The sequence below is a fragment of the Dissoconium aciculare genome, assembly GCF_010015565.1.
Source record: "Dissoconium aciculare CBS 342.82 unplaced genomic scaffold K489scaffold_1, whole genome shotgun sequence".
Classification (NCBI taxonomy): Eukaryota; Fungi; Ascomycota; class Dothideomycetes; order Mycosphaerellales; family Dissoconiaceae; genus Dissoconium; species Dissoconium aciculare.
This window is the reverse complement of record NW_022984951.1, coordinates 1,736,639-1,752,823: the sequence shown is the minus strand read 5'-3', so window position 1 is coordinate 1,752,823 and position 16,185 is coordinate 1,736,639. Positions and strand designations below refer to the sequence as shown.

The 16,185-nt window shown below is 50.8% G+C and overlaps 8 protein-coding genes across 8 annotated transcripts; 4 read left to right on the top strand and 4 right to left on the bottom strand.

Moving 5' to 3' along the window:
- Positions 1 to 287: 287 nt before the first annotated feature.
- On the top strand, positions 288 to 5,552 carry K489DRAFT_311248 (FH2-domain-containing protein; the record flags this gene model as incomplete). The annotated part of the gene is made up of 2 exons (XM_033600767.1): positions 288 to 4,760; positions 4,812 to 5,552. The coding sequence occupies 2 exons, from the start codon at positions 288 to 290 to the stop codon at positions 5,550 to 5,552; spliced, it is 5,214 nt and encodes a 1,737-aa protein (XP_033464544.1).
- Positions 5,553 to 6,157: 605 nt separating this feature from the next.
- Positions 6,158 to 6,610, top strand: K489DRAFT_406189 (uncharacterized protein; the record flags this gene model as incomplete). Its single annotated transcript, XM_033607226.1, has 2 exons — positions 6,158 to 6,181; positions 6,251 to 6,610. The coding sequence occupies 2 exons, from the start codon at positions 6,158 to 6,160 to the stop codon at positions 6,608 to 6,610; spliced, it is 384 nt and encodes a 127-aa protein (XP_033464543.1).
- On the bottom strand, positions 6,470 to 8,442 carry K489DRAFT_427851 (uncharacterized protein). The gene is made up of 2 exons (XM_033608315.1): positions 8,116 to 8,442; positions 6,470 to 8,054 (listed from the first exon to the last, which is right to left on the bottom strand). The coding sequence occupies exons 1-2, from the start codon at positions 8,165 to 8,167 to the stop codon at positions 6,649 to 6,651; spliced, it is 1,458 nt and encodes a 485-aa protein (XP_033464542.1). The 5' UTR covers positions 8,168 to 8,442; the 3' UTR covers positions 6,470 to 6,648.
- Positions 8,443 to 8,563: 121 nt separating this feature from the next.
- Positions 8,564 to 8,923, top strand: K489DRAFT_302942 (uncharacterized protein; the record flags this gene model as incomplete). Its single annotated transcript, XM_033600468.1, has 1 exon — positions 8,564 to 8,923. A coding segment is annotated over one exon (360 nt), but the record flags the coding sequence as incomplete, so codon positions are not given.
- Positions 8,924 to 9,126: 203 nt separating this feature from the next.
- Positions 9,127 to 10,160, bottom strand: K489DRAFT_18459 (uncharacterized protein). Its single transcript, XM_033599484.1, has one exon. It carries the CDS (start codon positions 9,909 to 9,911, stop codon positions 9,228 to 9,230), a length of 684 nt encoding a protein of 227 aa, XP_033464540.1. The 5' UTR covers positions 9,912 to 10,160; the 3' UTR covers positions 9,127 to 9,227.
- A 485-nt stretch (positions 10,161 to 10,645) lies between these two features.
- On the bottom strand, positions 10,646 to 11,223 carry K489DRAFT_406186 (cwf21-domain-containing protein; the record flags this gene model as incomplete). The annotated part of the gene is made up of 2 exons (XM_033607225.1): positions 10,646 to 10,925; positions 10,991 to 11,223. 2 exons carry the CDS (start codon positions 11,221 to 11,223, stop codon positions 10,646 to 10,648), a joined length of 513 nt encoding a protein of 170 aa, XP_033464539.1.
- Positions 11,224 to 11,458: 235 nt separating this feature from the next.
- On the top strand, positions 11,459 to 13,229 carry K489DRAFT_348905 (D123-domain-containing protein). The gene is made up of 2 exons (XM_033602386.1): positions 11,459 to 11,699; positions 11,753 to 13,229. The coding sequence occupies exons 1-2, from the start codon at positions 11,572 to 11,574 to the stop codon at positions 12,945 to 12,947; spliced, it is 1,323 nt and encodes a 440-aa protein (XP_033464538.1). The 5' UTR covers positions 11,459 to 11,571; the 3' UTR covers positions 12,948 to 13,229.
- On the bottom strand, positions 13,226 to 15,831 carry K489DRAFT_406184 (uncharacterized protein; the record flags this gene model as incomplete). The annotated part of the gene is made up of 2 exons (XM_033607224.1): positions 13,226 to 15,638; positions 15,707 to 15,831. The coding sequence occupies 2 exons, from the start codon at positions 15,829 to 15,831 to the stop codon at positions 13,226 to 13,228; spliced, it is 2,538 nt and encodes an 845-aa protein (XP_033464537.1).
- Positions 15,832 to 16,185: the final 354 nt, after the last annotated feature.

The following is a 16,185-nucleotide window of genomic DNA, read 5'->3' as shown; positions in this document are numbered from 1 at the left end:
ATAAAAGGCGAACTCGCGAGCTGCAATCGGACACTACGCAACTATTCGCAGGGACGCGGCATGAGTGCGTGAGCCTTGCTTGCTGGAAAGATAGATCGGAAGTGCGCGTGCGGGAAAACCGAACCTCTACCACTTTACGAACATCCGCCACGTACATTACCCTGGTTTCGGAATCGACACCAACCTCCGGTCGACAGACTGGCGACACCTGTGTGCGCTGGGCCTGAGCCCAAGTCCGAGCGCCACGACGACACATAGACAGGGCTGCGGTCCTCCTCACGGCCATTATGTTTTCCAGCGACAAAGCATCACGCCAATCTAGTGGCGGCAAATCTTTCTTCTCGCGCAGTAGTAGGAAAGACAGGAGCAGTGAAGCACCACCTATACCCGAGACCACATACCCCACTGGCTCGGCCAGCTCTCGTCATTCGCATCGCAGTTCTGCCTCTACCGTCGAGCAAGACGATTATGGTAGGCACGGGCAGACCGGCCTCAACATGCAAGCTGGTGTAATCACTTCGATTCCGTACGATTCAATCAAGGACAGCAAACCTCCTCTCCAGTTTGAGGCTTCCGATCGTCCAACTTCACGCCGCGACCCGTTGCCTCACCATCTAAATAAAGGAGGTGGAGACTTTCATCAATACCCAGTCCTTGAACCATCACAGTCAAATGGCTATCAGCCGCGGCCTCCGCCTCATCACACTGCTCAGCGTGTTCCCGGAGCACGGTCGTTTGATTCAGAAGGCACAACATTGAATGGGGGTTCTGCGCAGTCACGAAACTCGAGCGACCATGGGAGCATACGATCATCGTCGTCACACGACCGACGTCATCTCTACCAGTCTAATGTCAGTCAAGCTTCGATTCCAGGCCATCATCAGGAGATGACTTCGCCGCGGGAAAAGGAAAGGCACCACTTCCTCAACGCGCACGCGCCATCCGGATTCTCCAGCACGGCGTCATTCTCGCCCGATGGGTTCGTGCTTCAAAGGCCGAGCGATGATCGAATCATTGAAAAGGAATTTTTCGACCTCATGTTGAAACGGGGTTGGAAAAGCTTGCCTGAGCAGGCGAGAAGGCAGATGGAAGCATATCCTATCAGTAAAAAGTGGACATTGGTATACCAGGACAAATTGGCAGAATGGCAAGGAGAGCACAAGCGGCGCCAGATTGCACGCAGCACAGTTATGAGCAATGATGGGTTCAACATACCCGTCCGCGTCGAGGAAGAGGAAAGTCCTGAATGGTACGTTAAGAAGGTACTGGACAACACCATCAGCCCGAAACAACTGCAGAGTTTGTCAGTGAGTCTGCGAACTCAACCAATCGCATGGGTCAAGAGCTTTGTCGAAGCTCAGGGTCAAATAGCCTTGACCAATTGCCTTGCTCGCATCAATAAACGTCAAGTGTCCGGAGCTGGCCCAGCTGGCGGAGGTGCTACTGATCGTGATCTCGATCGAGAATACGACATAGTAAAATGCCTCAAGGCACTCTGGAACAACAAATATGGCGCAGACGATGCACTACAGCACGATACTATTGTAGTGACCTTGGCTGCCTCCCTCACCTCCCCACGCCTCAACACCCGCAAGGCGGTTTCCGAGTTACTGGCCTTTTTGTGCTACTGGTCCGAACCTCAAGGTCACCTCAAAGTCTTGCAGGCTTTTGACCATCTCAAAGCACAGCAAGGTGAGAATGGCCGATTCGACGCATGGATGCGTATTGTGGAAGTCACCATCGATGGGAGGGGAAAGATGGGCTCCTTGGTGGGCGCATCGGATGAGGTGCGAAGCGGAGGAACTGGCATGGAAAATCTGCTAATGGAATATGCTGTCACTTCGCTCATCTTGATCAATTCAATCGTGGATGCAGCAGAGCGGGATTTGCAACTGCGATGCCACATCCGCGCTCAATTCGTTGCTTGCGGTTTGAAGCGCATTTTCAACAAGATGAGGGACTTCCAATACGACGTCATTGATAAACAGATCGAAAGTTACGAGTCGAATGAGGCCATCGACTACGAGGATCTGCTCGAGCACGAGAATTCGTCCCTTAATGAAGACAATGCAGAAGGAGAGGTAAAAGATCTCAACAACCCGGTACACGTTGTCGAGGCAATCCAACAGCGAATCGCTGGCAGCAAGGAGGGCGATTATTTCCTGTCAGCTCTGCAGCATCTGCTCCTCATTCGGGACAATCAAGGAGAAGATCGCTTGAAAATGTTCCAGTTGGTGGAAAGCATGCTATCCTATGTCGCCATGGACCGGAGGCTGCCAAATATGGATTTGAAGCAATCTTTGAACCTCACTGTGCAGTCTCTCCTGGACAAACTCTACACTGATTCCGAAGCGCGACAAGCCAGAGATGAGTTGCATGAAGCACGTCTCATCGCGGACGCAGCAATTGCGGAGCGCGACGAAATGAAGTACCGCATCGAGCTTGGTGCCGAGGGCCTTGTTGCTAAATTGCAAAAGCAGATGGATGAGCAGGCTGCAGTGATTGATCTTCAGAGCAGACAGACAGACGCGTACAAGGCTGAACTTGCCGAGTTACAAAGAGTTCGAGCACAAGAGCTGCAGAGAAACGAGCTTGAGACACGAGAATTGTACTTGATGCTGCGTGACGCACAGGACATTGCGGCCTCCAACGCGCAAAAGATGGGGAAGAATGGGGAGGCGGATCCGGCACAGCTCAAGGGGATCCTCGATCGGGAGCGTCTCATGGATCGTCTGGAAATGCAACTCGAGCGTGCCAAAACGCAAGCCAAGCTCGAGGGTAAAAGCTGGCAACAATACAATCCTAGTGATAAACTTCGTGAGCTTCGCGAGAAGATGGAGGGAGCCGGCATGGACTCAGACGGGTTGGATGCCCAATTACAATACATGGGAACCGCACGAAGGACCAAGAACAGTGCCTCCAAGAAGGCTGCGGCTGACGCAGCCGAGACTGAAGCTGACCCCAGCGAAGGGGAAGAAGTTGAGGAGGACCTGGATCTCGAAGATGCTGTGATCGAGAAACCCCGTCTGATTGAAGTTAAACGACCAATGGTCACACCTTCCGTAGCAGCAGCGCAAGCAGGTATGATGTCTGAACTGACCAGCAAGACGCAACGACTCGACGCCAGCGATGATGAGGACGATGGCATCACGACCGGACCGAGTCATCCGAGTCTCGAAAGTGAACCACCGAAGACACCAAGCGACACGGCACAAGAGGAGACGAAGACAGCTTTCGATGGCCCTGCACCCCCACCAGCGCCTCCGATGCCACGCTTCGATGGAGCATCACCACCTCCACCGCCTCCTATGCCTGGCTTCAGCCAGACAGCACCACCTCCCCCTCCGCCACCACCAATGCCGGGTTTTGCAAGTTTCGCCCCACCGCCGCCGCCTATGCCTGGTTTCTCGGGCGCCGCACCACCTCCACCACCTCCACCACCAGGCATGGCCCGTGGTGTATTCCCCGGTGCGTCATCAATTCCGGGCATTCCCTCAGCTCCTCCCCTTCCGGGAGCCCAACACGGTGGTTTCTTGCCACGTCCTCAGTTTCCTGGAGGAAGCATGTCTGTGGGAGCAGTGGCGCCCAGGCCGAAAAAGAAGCTCAAGGCGTTGCATTGGGAGAAAGTCGAGACGCCCGAAACGACGATGTGGGCCTCCCACACACCCACGCATGAACAGAAAGAAGAGAAGTACCAAGAGCTGTCCAAAAAGGGCATCCTCGACGAGATCGAGAAGCTGTTCATGGCGAAAGATATCAGGATTATAGGCAAAGCCGTGAAGAACAAAAACGAGAAGAAACAGATCATCAGTCGCGACCTCATGCACACGATGCAAATCAGCTTGGCCAAGTTCTCTTCCCTCGATGCGGATGAAATAGTCCGGAAGATAATCCACTGTGATCGCGACATTCTGGAAAATACTACCGTCATGGAATTTTTACAACAGGACCATCTTGCTACAATTCCCGACAATGTCGCGAAGTCAATGGCTCCATATGGCAGGAACTTCGGTAGTCCAGACGCACTCAAATCTCGCGAGTCGGACCCTGCTGAGCTGACCAGAGAAGATCAAATCTACCTGTATACCGCGTTTGAGTTACACCACTATTGGAAGGCTCGAATGCGAGCTCTCGCGTTGAGTCGCAATTACGAAACTGATTACGACGAGATCACCGCCAAACTCAAACACGTTGTGGCTGTTTCTGAAGCGCTTCGAGATTCTGTCAAGCTCATGCCAGTGTTTGGTCTCATTTTGGACATCGGTAATTACATGAATGACTCCAATAAACAAGCTGTTGGTTTCAAGCTTTCATCTTTGGCTCGATTGGGCATGGTCAAGGATTCGAACAACGAATCCACACTCATGGATTACGTTGAACGCGTGATCCGCAACCAGTACCAGGAATACGAAGGGTTTGCTGATGATATTGGCGGTGTTCTGGCGGCCCAGAAGATCAATGTGGAACAACTACAAGGAGACGCCAAGAAATACATCGATAATATTAACAACGTTCAGTCATCCCTCGATGCGGGTAATTTGAGTGACCCGAAGCGATTTCATCCCGAAGACCGTGTGAGCCAGGTCGCACAGCGCTCCATGAAGGAAGCTCGTCGGAAGGCCGAGCAAATGCAGCTGTACCTCGAGGAGATGAACCGCGTCTTCGATGACATTTTGACCTATTTCGGCGACGACAACAAGGACGAAAATGCAAGGCGGGAATTCTTTAGCAAGCTCGCTAATTTCTTGCAGGAGTACAAGGTATGTGCATGTGTATTTTCAGCCACGCGATCTCGCTGACATTCGAATTAGAAATCTCATGAGAAGAACCTTGTCCTTGAGGAAACTTGGCGTCGCAACGAAGCAAACATGCGTCGCAAGCAGCTGCACGCTCAGGGACTCACCGGAGCTGCTGGCGCACTATCTGATACCACAAGTCCTACTTCTACGGGAGCAATGGATGCTCTGCTTGAGAAACTGCGCGCTGCAGCACCTCAAACCAAAGACACGCGTGATCGCCGGCGCCGAGCTAGACTCAAGGACCGACATCAAGTTCGTGTCGCGTCTGGTCAGAAGATCCCAGAGACAGGCGAAAATGTCGATGAAAATGGCATGCTGGCACCATCATCAACTACCGACGCACATGACACCCCTGCGGAAGACGCCATCTCGGAAGGGGAGGATATCGCTGATCGTGCGGCATCCCTGTTGCAGGGACTGCGCGGCGAAGGTGAAAATGAGGGAGGCGCCAAGGACGACAGCATACGTGTCCGCCGAAGACGAGAGAGTGCAGACGAGGAGCGTAATCGTCGGCGAGCAAGACGACGAGCTGCGGGCACAAGTACCGAGAATGCCGGACAAAGTACGATCACAGAAGAGGCGGAAGGCGAAATTGACGGCGACACGTCAGTTATTGTCGATGAATCCGGATTCATCGGTAGTGATGATGGGGATCGGGTCTTCTCCCCAAAACTGACTACCGTGGTTGTGCCGCCGTCTCCTACTGTATTGCATACGCGGATGGATACGCGAATGGACAGCAACGCCCAATAAAGGTAGCTGTGACGGACTCCATGCTTTATGCGACGAGCATGTTTTTACAAGAAGATTTTTTCTTGTGGCTGTTTGGGGATTTTCTGAACATGGCATTGCATATTGGAATGAGGGTTGGGTCGGGTGGACAACTGCATAGTCCTAGAGCAATGCAGCAGGGTGGTTTTTCGTGGCGATTCTGCTTCTCTGTAAATTTGTTTAGATGTCATTTGCAATTTTCAAAGCTTGTGGCTAGAATTAGGCATCACATTATGCTTTTCATGGTTTCCGTTCATCGCCAACATCATAGCGATCAAGCTTTGTGAGAACGTTGTCTCTATACGCCATTTTGTTCTTATATGGTAGCGAGTCACAGTAACGGTTCACCTGCATACTTCGATTGTCGTGACGTTCGAGCCAGCAGAAGTCTGCCATACTAGATACGGAGGTGCTTAACTCCGAGACCCCCGGTCTTGTCCAAGTCAGTGCTGGATGGCTCTTGGGAAAGTCGCGCCCACAGCATCTTCGCATTCAGGTCCGCTAACGTCATCGACCCAACACATGTGAAATTGCGGATTTTCTTCATCTGTCGCTAAGGCTGCGCTTCATCAACATTCCCGCCTATCATGGGTTTCTTCGATGCAGTGAAGGTGAGCTTGCGCTGTCTTCCAACCACCACCCTCTGTACACTCCTGACTGATGACTGAGCCTGGCCCTAGATTGTGTTCGTGCCTGCGCTGATAGCATGTGTGCTATACGCCCTGCTGGTCTACGCCATTGGACCAATGATACGAGCGTACCGCGAAAAGTACAACCAATACCTACCTCTCGGCGGTTTCACCGAGCGGACGACCTCCTTTCGGGAAAGGACACTAGATAGGCTCGCTGGATTTTTCCTACCTCGAAGACATCAGGTTGTCAGCGCCGCCGGTCACTCGCGGACGGAGAGTGCCACGGGAGAAGAGTTGACTTTCGAAGATGAAGATGGAGACAGAATGTTCGGCTTCGATGTGAACAACGGTGGTCAGAGTGGAGCAGGCACAAATACGAGCAATGGAAGAAGGGCTGCGTCACCCTGAGTGTTTCAAGAATTGAGGCTCTACGCGTGGATATCACTTCATACAATCATTACTGCTCCCGTTGTGACGTTCAAGGCAAAGGTCCTCGATCCGTTGCATGGGGTGTTTTCCACGCTGCGCCCTGTAGGACCCGATACCGAGAATGTCTCCGTCGCTGACGCAAGCGAGCCAGTTGTTCCGAATACCTTTCGGCCACCAGGAGTGACTTCGTCTTCGAAAGTCGCAATCTGAGTCGAGAGAGGATCGGCGCAGAAAACGGCAAGTAGTTTGTCTGCAGTCTCTCTTAATGCCTCGGAGTGGCCAAGTAATGCAACATTCTGCATTTGGCGACGGAAGGCGAAGCATGTCGCTTTGTAAACTTGGTGGTAGAGTAGTTTATACTCTTCATCGCTACTTTGAGTTTCGGCAAGCTCGCTGGTTTCTTGGCTTATCGATTCGGCTCGCGACTTTCTCGATTTGCTCTGCGAAAATCCATACAGGCGCATCCCAGCCATCACGACACGAGAGACTACGTCCTTGTTTTTGATTTCCGTTGAGTCCTTGTCAGCATTCTCGGGTAGATTGGATACGCTCTTGACGCGGGAAAGGCCTGAGCGCTTGGTCGTGGCAGGGAGTGATGCTTCTCTGCTACCTCCTTGCATCGGGTTCGATATGCTAGAAGCCCGTGAAAGCGGGCGCGTTTGAATAGGGACTGAATGGCTACTGCTTGTAGCCCTCCGATGTTTCAGGCTCGGGAGGGTCCCCGAAAGAGTCTGCGCCTGCCCAGAAGCTGCCGCATTTTCAATTCCTATGCGTCTTGCTTTGCGGCGCCGCTCGGCGGCCTCGTCAAACGTGTCGTCTAGGCTCTTACGCTTTCGCGTCGGAGGCATGTTGATAGCCTCCGCATCGGCTCCGGCATCATATGCGCATGAAATGAAAGTTGGCTCGACTGGACCTCCGTGAGACGGAGAGATTGTTGTTGATGCGTCAAGATTAGTGATTAGGTCTGAGGATAACGGGACCGCATAAATCGCAATGTTTGTTTGAAGTATCGTATCTGGACTGGGATTCGCATCAGGAGAATGTGGAGGTGTGAGACGTCCGCATTTGTCATCTCTGTGGTTCCGGCTGGCATAGAACAATAGCTCCGTCACCCTAGGTCGAACGCTGGCTGAAGCAGTGATTATGGGTTCATCGCAAGCAATCAACAAGCCGAGAGGAGAATCGCCACGAGCACCCTGCCACCACGCAGTGCCTGTTTGATTGTCGGCAAAGTCGCCGACAGGCAGCAAGACACTGCTCAGATACGCTCCTGTCTGCTCATCGTTGATATTAACGCTGTAAGGGGCCCCAGCGCAGAGATGAAGAGGTACGCGGTCAGTTTCGACCAAAGATAAGAATTTCAAAGACGACTCTGCTAATATTGCTGCCCGGTCGTTTGCCCCTGTTCGCAGCAATGAGACGCCTGTGAAAGCAGCATTGGTCAATAAAGCATATCGAATAGTGTTTTCCAGCGGCCAACATACCTCTCAGAGATCTTTGCGCATCCAATGCGATGTCTCCGGACCATAGTGTCATTGTAGTGCGCCAATCACGAAATATCTGTTGTGCGCATCATCGTACAATGCAGATGTGCATTCGGTCGTCCTTCATGTTCACGTGTCACGCCCGCAAATTCTCAGTATGACGCGACGGGATCTGGCTTTTCACGCGAAAGTCTCACGCTTGCCCGTGCGCGTAAATTGAATTCAAGCTTGGGAGGATCGTTCGGTCCAAGCCACTCGACGATAAGATACAAGGCTAGGTCGGGGTGCACGATGACTTCATCCTAACAATTTGATCTGACAACACTGTCACCTTTGTGAATGAAATATGTTTTTGCGGGTCGTGAATTCGTGGCTCGCGAGCCCACGACAAATTCGCCATGCGACCTCGGTTTGTCATTTCCGCGGCTTTTCTACATACCCCAGATTATTGGGTAATAAGGCATTGCCACCACGTCTCGTGATTCCAGAATCAGATCTAGACGAGTCCTTCTTGAAAGGTTCCGGGCCGGGAGGCCAGAAAATCAACAAAACCTCTTCCGCAGTTCAGCTTAAACACTTGCCGACCGGCATTGTTGTGAAATGTCAAGAGACTCGCAGTCGTGATCAAAACCGCAAATTAGCAAGACGCATACTCGCGGAACGTCTAGATTTCATGGAGAAAGGCTCGCAAAGTCGCACTGCTATCCAGCAGGAGATCAAAAGAAAAAAGAAGGCTAGTGCGACGAAGAAATCACGGCGCAAATACAAGAAATTGGACGGGGACCGTGACGACAAGGAAGCGGAGACTGATGGCGATGATGAATCAATTCCAAAGGATCAACACAGCATGAATCACGCACAAGAAACGGGCGATGAGCAGCGAACAGGCACGGCACAAACGAAAAAATGAATGCTGATTTGTTATTCATTATTATCAATCGATCTCATAACATTGACAGGAGGTGATGCAGATTCTACGAGATGCAACAACGAGTCTGCTACATTCTTTTCGCGCCCTATTCGTCATGCTTTCGTCCTAATATTGAAAGTCGAGCTTGGCGATGGGTCCTGAATGGGAGCACCAACCGCGGATGACCCTAGGCCTGGCAGTTTCAGTCCGTGTCGCTGTCTGGGCCCAGACGACCTCGCGACCAGTCCAGCTGAAAATCTTCTTCTTCTTCGTCTTCGACTTTGATATTGACCTTCTCCTTCAGTCCTTCGACGACAGGGAGTACGTTCTCCTCTCTCGGATCCGGTACCTTGTCCGGTCCGAGACGCCAATTCTGCAAGCATTCGATAATATCCACCGCCAGCTGGCCATCGCTCTGCAGTGCATTTTTCCAGTGCTTCGGGAAGTCGCTTCCGAGCACCAACATCCGTGCAACCAGCGAAACGAGCAATTTTCGCATGGGCGACTCACCCACGGTATTCTTGTACACGTACTGCACGCGACGCAGAGTTGGCATGGTATCGGTATCGCGGTACCAGTTGCGCACAACAGCTAGACTCTCGAGCACAAGTTTCTTAATATCCCATTCCTCGCCCATCAGATATAAGTTGAACAAGGAAGTGAGCTCATCCTCTGTTTTAGGCGACAGGATCTTCTCGGAGTAGAGCCAGCCGACGAAGAGTTCGAACGCAGTGTCATCTACTTCCGAGAGTCCGAGGATGTCACTCTTGTTGCTTCCCTTCTTCTGGTCGTACAGGAGGTTGCGAAAGTGACGGGAACGATAGCACAGAAGCTTATGGTGCAGAACCCAATGCGTGTTTTTCTCTCCGACATAGAGGTCGACCATATCGCGAGAAAGGAGTCTGTCGCCTTAGGTTTAGTCGCCGGAGATGTCACACTATATCATGTACATACTCGTGAAGGCGTCGCTCAGGCTCTGTTGATGTTTTGGTAGAGCTGGACTCCTCTGTTTTCAAATTGACAAGAGTGGACGCCCCACTAGAGCTGGCCCTCGCTGTCTCCATGTTGACAAGAGTGACCAGAGAGACTGAGCGGGAATCTCTGAATGAAAGCCTCCCAAGATCCTTGATTTGTCGAGGTTCGTCGGCACCACAGAATTGAAAGTGGTAGAGATATCGAGTGATGACAAGCTCAGTCATGAGCTGAGGCTGGACGTGCGACAAAGCAGATCCTTGAAGTCATCCAGGCTGGCGCGACAAGGCAGAGTACCCGCGTACGCAGTTATGCTAATGGTGACGAAGTTGTGTGTCGCACCAGTAATTTCACCACCACCTGGGCGCGTTACTTCCGACTCTGAGAGCATATTGTGTCATGCCTTGATTTGTCACCCCACATGTGACAAAGTCTTGCGCAGGCTTCTTCCGAGCATCAACATCACATGATAAGCTCTCTCCGCGATAATGACTTTGCTTGTCGTGCATGTGCAGGGGTGAACCGATGTGCGCCAACACATCCGTGTCGTATTCTTCATGATGAACATAGCGTCTTCCCACTCCATCAATGATTCCAACACCTCGCTAAAAGTCATTCGCAAGTATAGCAGCCCGCGAGGGATGCCCATCAGTCTCTGTCTCGTCCTATCTCCCCGTTTGCACGCTCGCGCTCTAGTTCCATCTTTCTCTCCTCCTGTCTTCGCCAGTGGCTGCCTTCCTCATAGTCCTTGCTAATTCCGAAGGCCTTTCGCAACCGCTCACTTTCCTCGATCTTGGCTTTCGCAATGTCATGAACCTGGTGTGACTTCAAGCCTCGTGCTGTCGAAGCTTTAGTCGAATGCGTTTGTTCGGCGTCAAGCTTCTTGCGCAGAGCATCGCACTGATCGTCGATCTCATCCTCGTCGACACTGCCCACGGATTGTTAGATATTGTCAAACCGCAAGGTCAAGAACTTTTTCGGATCTATGCATACCCTTCTTCTTCTAATTTGTCCCTCAGCTCAAAAACTTTGACCTCAATCTCGCGCTTGCGTTCATGCTCCAAGATCTCCTTGTCGGGTTGTCTTTGTCGATGTCTGGTGATGTCCGTGTCCTTGGTGGGGTATGGTTGTACGTTGTCGCGGGGCCTAAGATGTGCCGAGTTTTTCTGAACATAGCCGGAGGTTCCTGATCCTCTTGGCGTAGAAAGTCCTACATTAGAAGACATGGCTGTTGCACGTTGTACTTGTTCTTGGGAACAGGAAAGATTTATCGCAATTGACGTAGTAGGTAGGTTGCAGTTCACATACATGTATACAGACGACATGCGCCGGCATCAACCGAGGCGTGCATAATTGCTTGTTTGCCCCACAAGAATTTCATCATTGCATAAATTATGGCAATTGAAATATGCGCATAAAATTGGAGGAGTCATACATGTACATGTGCTCACTACTGAATTAATTGATTCTGTAGACGCGCTTCCAAGGTTCTAGTTGAGAACATTTCTAGAAGGCGTTTGAAATTATCGTTGGTGTCCAAACACCGTCGCGAAGAATTCGACTTTGTTTCCACTATGCCCGCTATTCTTGACAATGATGAACAACTCACTGAGGACATCGACAATGGGGCAACGCCATTACCGTTTCCACCAGTGACTAAGGCCCATATATTGCATTGCTCGTATAACTATTGGCACCCTAGGTAATGCATGGTTCAAATTTCTGGTTGCGAATCATTACTGACTCTTACGGAAGATTTCGAAACATAACTCCGAAGGCCCGTTTGATTCCCTTAAGCAAGCCATTCCTAGATTACCTTCGTGCGGATGGGATAGTGCTGCCATCGGACGAAGATACTACTCCAGTACAATGGTCCGACAGGGGTAAAAGCATCATTTCAGCTCCGGCAGCGGCTACTGGAGAGGATGAAGACGATGACGAAGACGAAGACGAAGATGTTGCAGCCGAGTGGCGAGACATACATACGGCCATCTCGAAGACCATAGCAGAGCTAGGTGGTAGTGTCGTGCCGAAGCTCAATTGGTCAGCTCCCAAGGACGCCACCTGGATGAACAGTAACACGATGGCTTGTCGAGTGCCTAGTGACGTGTACCTGTTGTTGAAAAGTTCTGATTTCGTTACCCATGATCTAGAACATGCATTCGACGATTGTGTCGACTCCCCTGAGTCAAGCATTGAATCCGAGGAGATCTCTTATGCTCTGGTTTTAAGGAAGACCATCGAGAAGATCAATCCGTCACTTGAATTCAGATGTTTCGTTCGTGGTCGAAAATTGCTGGCGATATGCCAACGCGACTTGAACCATTACAAGTTCCTTTTCCCGTTGCAAAACAAGATCCGAGACATTATATTGGAATTCTTTGCAGTTCGCTTACGAGATGCATTCCCAGACGAGCATTTTGTTTTCGATGTCTATATTCCTCCCCCTCACGACAGGGTTTGGCTGATAGATTTCAATCCTTGGGCACCACGAACGGACCCTCTGCTCTTCGGATGGCTTGAATTGTTAACCATGGATGAGCCCCCAGAGTCTCTTTCACAGCCGCTTGACGAAACAAAGTTTGTTCGGTTAAGCATTCGAGGATCAGAAGGCTGTAGTTCGACTTCGGGATTAGAGGAACAAGCTACTGAGGAAAGCGAGTTCGACGATAATGATGACCTCGACGCCGATGACGACGATGATGATGATATCGAGGAAGAGGATGCCGAGGAGGAATTCTGGCTGCCCGAGCTCAGACTGGTCAGGAAAGACGACCCTGAGGCAAACAGCTTCAGTACGCCTCAGTACAGCGCTCATAAGCTCCCACGAGATGTCGTGGATGCAAGCGCAAGCGGCGAAGGCCTACGCGAATTCGCTCGAGACTGGGAAAAGCTACTTGCGAAGAGTCAAGAAAAGGATCAAGACATACAGAGTAGTGATGAAGAGTAGAATGTTTTCATTATACAGAAAAACAGGGGTGCGAGCTTTTCCAGATGTGTAAAGAGGCCATTGTCCAGGTCTAAGCCACAGACGCCTCACATCGCGCCCAACCTTTTCAGCATATTGCAAGTACAATTCACATTCATAAAAATATCACACTGCAATAGGTAGCCACGTTGCAATTACCACATCGTAAAAATGCTAGGACAGCCGTCTGCAGGTAGTGAGGAACAACGCGACAGGGTACTCCAAGGAAATATAAAAAGCCGACCTTGACGAAATTATAGTTAGAATTCCGTAGTCAAGATCTTCTTCAAGTCGGTGCTCTCCTTCTCGAAAGTCTCGATTTTTTTCTGTGCCGTTGATATGTTAGTCAACAGCCATTGTACTCGCTCGCGTAGTTCGACAGGCTGTCTAGGCAGCTCAGCAAGTAAATGTAGTTCTTGCTCAAGTTTTTCGATGGTCTTCGTTTGGTTCGAGATCGCATTGTTCAACAAGACGAGATCCATCTTCGCTCTGAGGACGTTATCGTTGACTAGTCTCTGGAAGGCTGACTGGTAGACAGGCTTTCCTGGCTTAACACTGAACGGTCGTCCGTTATACGACTGCACGGAGACAAGCTCAGCTTGTTCGAGAGCGGCGATCGCCTTCTCGCCATCTGTCTTGAACGAGTCGGACATCAGCAGCTCATTAAACCGCAAAGAGTCGTTCTCTGCAAGACTCCGAATTACCGTCCACGCCTGGAGCGTGGTCCAATCACGCTCTTCATTCGTTTTGAGCAGGAACATTTTCAGAATCTCTGACGCTGATTGATCAATGATCTCCCTAGCGGCCTTTGAGGGCGTCTCACCGGCTTTGATGCGTCTAGCAAAAAATTCCAAGTCTGTTAGACGGCCTCCAAGGAGCCCGATTACCTCGTCAAGTTCATGGAGATCTTTTCGTTTCTGACTTGGTGTCAGAACTTTCACTTCTTCCTCGCCTTCTTTTACAACAATCTTCTTGGTATCCGCGTCAAAATCTAGGCGATTGATGACATATCGCTTAGCGACTTCGGGTGAACAGTCGCCTAGGGAGATCTGATGGAAGACGCGGTCTGGCAATGCTTTACTCAAAGACTTGCTGAATGCCACATCATTCGTCAAAAATATCACGTGAGCAATGTTTGAGGTTGTCAGTTCAGCTGCCCATTGTGCCAATTTGTCGTATACCAAGCTGGCGCCCGGATCGTTACTTCTGTGCAGGAAGTTTTCGATGACGACCACGGGACGATGCTCCGGGTGTGCTTCTAGGTACTCATCATCGCTGAGCTTCGCGTCTTTGTCATCCTTTCTCCGAGATTCGAGGGCGATGCTCTTCAGTGCAGCAGAAGTCTTGACCCAAATCTTGACCAGTTGGTTTTCGAGTGTCTCTGAAAATCCAGCTTTCACTCCTGTCAGACCTTGCGCTGCTAGATCCAAGAGACCGCTGAAGTTATTAAACCACGAGAATACCGGAGAGTAGCCAACCTGTGCCGCAGCAGCGGATATTGTACCAGCGTCTCCGCGCGCCTCAGCTACCGGTTTGCAGTCCACAACCAGCACTCTTTTTGCTGCGATCTTGTGCCGCAAAGCATGGTCGATGACCAGCTCCTTTTTGCCGCTTCCTCGTGGACCTTGGACGATAATGAACGTGTCTATACTCTCCATCAGCCAAGCTTGGATTTTATCCACCTCGGATTTGCGATCCTCCCAAACAACTTCCATGCCTGCCTCATAACTCTGTTCGAGACCACCAAGCTGGCGTACGCTTTTGATGATATCCTCGCCGGTTCGACGAAACCAGCGGAATATCACGTTGTCCTCGACGTGGAAAGCGCGTGTGATGTGAGCTTTGATGGAGAGCGTTCTGATTGGGTCGAAAACGGCCACGGTGATTCCGGCCACGAGTGCAACGAGGAGTGGTAAAACGATCCGAGAGTGACCCGAGATCGTATCTCTGAACCACTTGAACCGTTCCTTTTTCTCATATGACAAGCGAAGCAGGGTTCCGGTTTTGCCGCCTCCTTGCGCCTCGGTCACAACATAACCATGAAGACAATTTTTTGCCATTATTGCACGACTCATAAAGTAGTAGTCGAGATAAGCGAAGCGCGGGAGAACTTTTGAGTCGGATGCTTGAGGAACAATCTCAGAGAGCTTTCCGAACGAACGGAAGAACCCATACAGCTGCTCTTGGCTTAACTCTGCAACTGGATTCCCGGGCTCTGTTGGGAGGAACTCGATCCTGAGCCTGCGTGATGGTCGACGCGATAGGTCTTCCACCCATGGCGTCCCTTGAACCAAACTCGCCTTCACGTTCGCAAATGGATTCCACCAACTTCGCGTCCGATGCTCCCGAAGATGCTGGCTGATACTTTGAGCAACTGCTTTCGGATCTGTAGTCGAGCTAAAGCTGAATTTGAGAAACGCGCCACCTTCCCGGAGACGTGGCAGCACTTCCACAACGTTGACTTGCCCGGCATATTCAGTCTTGGTAGCGTCGTTGAACAACGTATGCGGGTGCACGATGCCAAGATTCTCTGCAGTCTGATTGCCGTCCGAAAGCGGTGATTTCTTTTCGAGAGATGAGGAGAGCCGGAAAAGCCATTGTAGATTCGGCGGCAAGACGTTGTTAAAAAAGAGAATGCCTTGCTCAGGTGTCGTGCTTATATGTCCAGATTTGCTGTGAGAAAATGTCAGTACAAAAACCGCGATCAGCATAAATGAGATGGTTATATCGAAATCACTTACTTATCACCCGAATCTCCAACTCTGAACCTTTTTGATGTTAACGCAGTCGTGATGCGAGGACTTATTCGGCCTTGCGCGGCCAACAACTGCCTTGTAGGCCCCTGGAGAAGCTGCCGAGCCAACATACTTTCGTTCGTGAACACCGATAGAAGTAATCCGTCAAGTATTGAACATGCAAGCTTTATGACATGATAAAAATACTTCGATCCCTCCACGTCTACCACATGTCCAGCAATGCGTTCATCGTGCGTAAATGAAAGTCAATGAATTATGACGATACCTGGGTAGCCATCAAACCGTCCTACATATAGCACGGTTTGTGCAGCAGGAACTTGGAAACGACGCCGACGTCGCGAATACGCTAGAGCGGAACTGGAAGAGACGCGCTTCTGTCTGTGGTGTTCCGATATCTTCATTACGTCATTTGGAATGCTTGAATTTCATGTGCGGATGTCTGTTCACAACGTAGGAACTCTGCG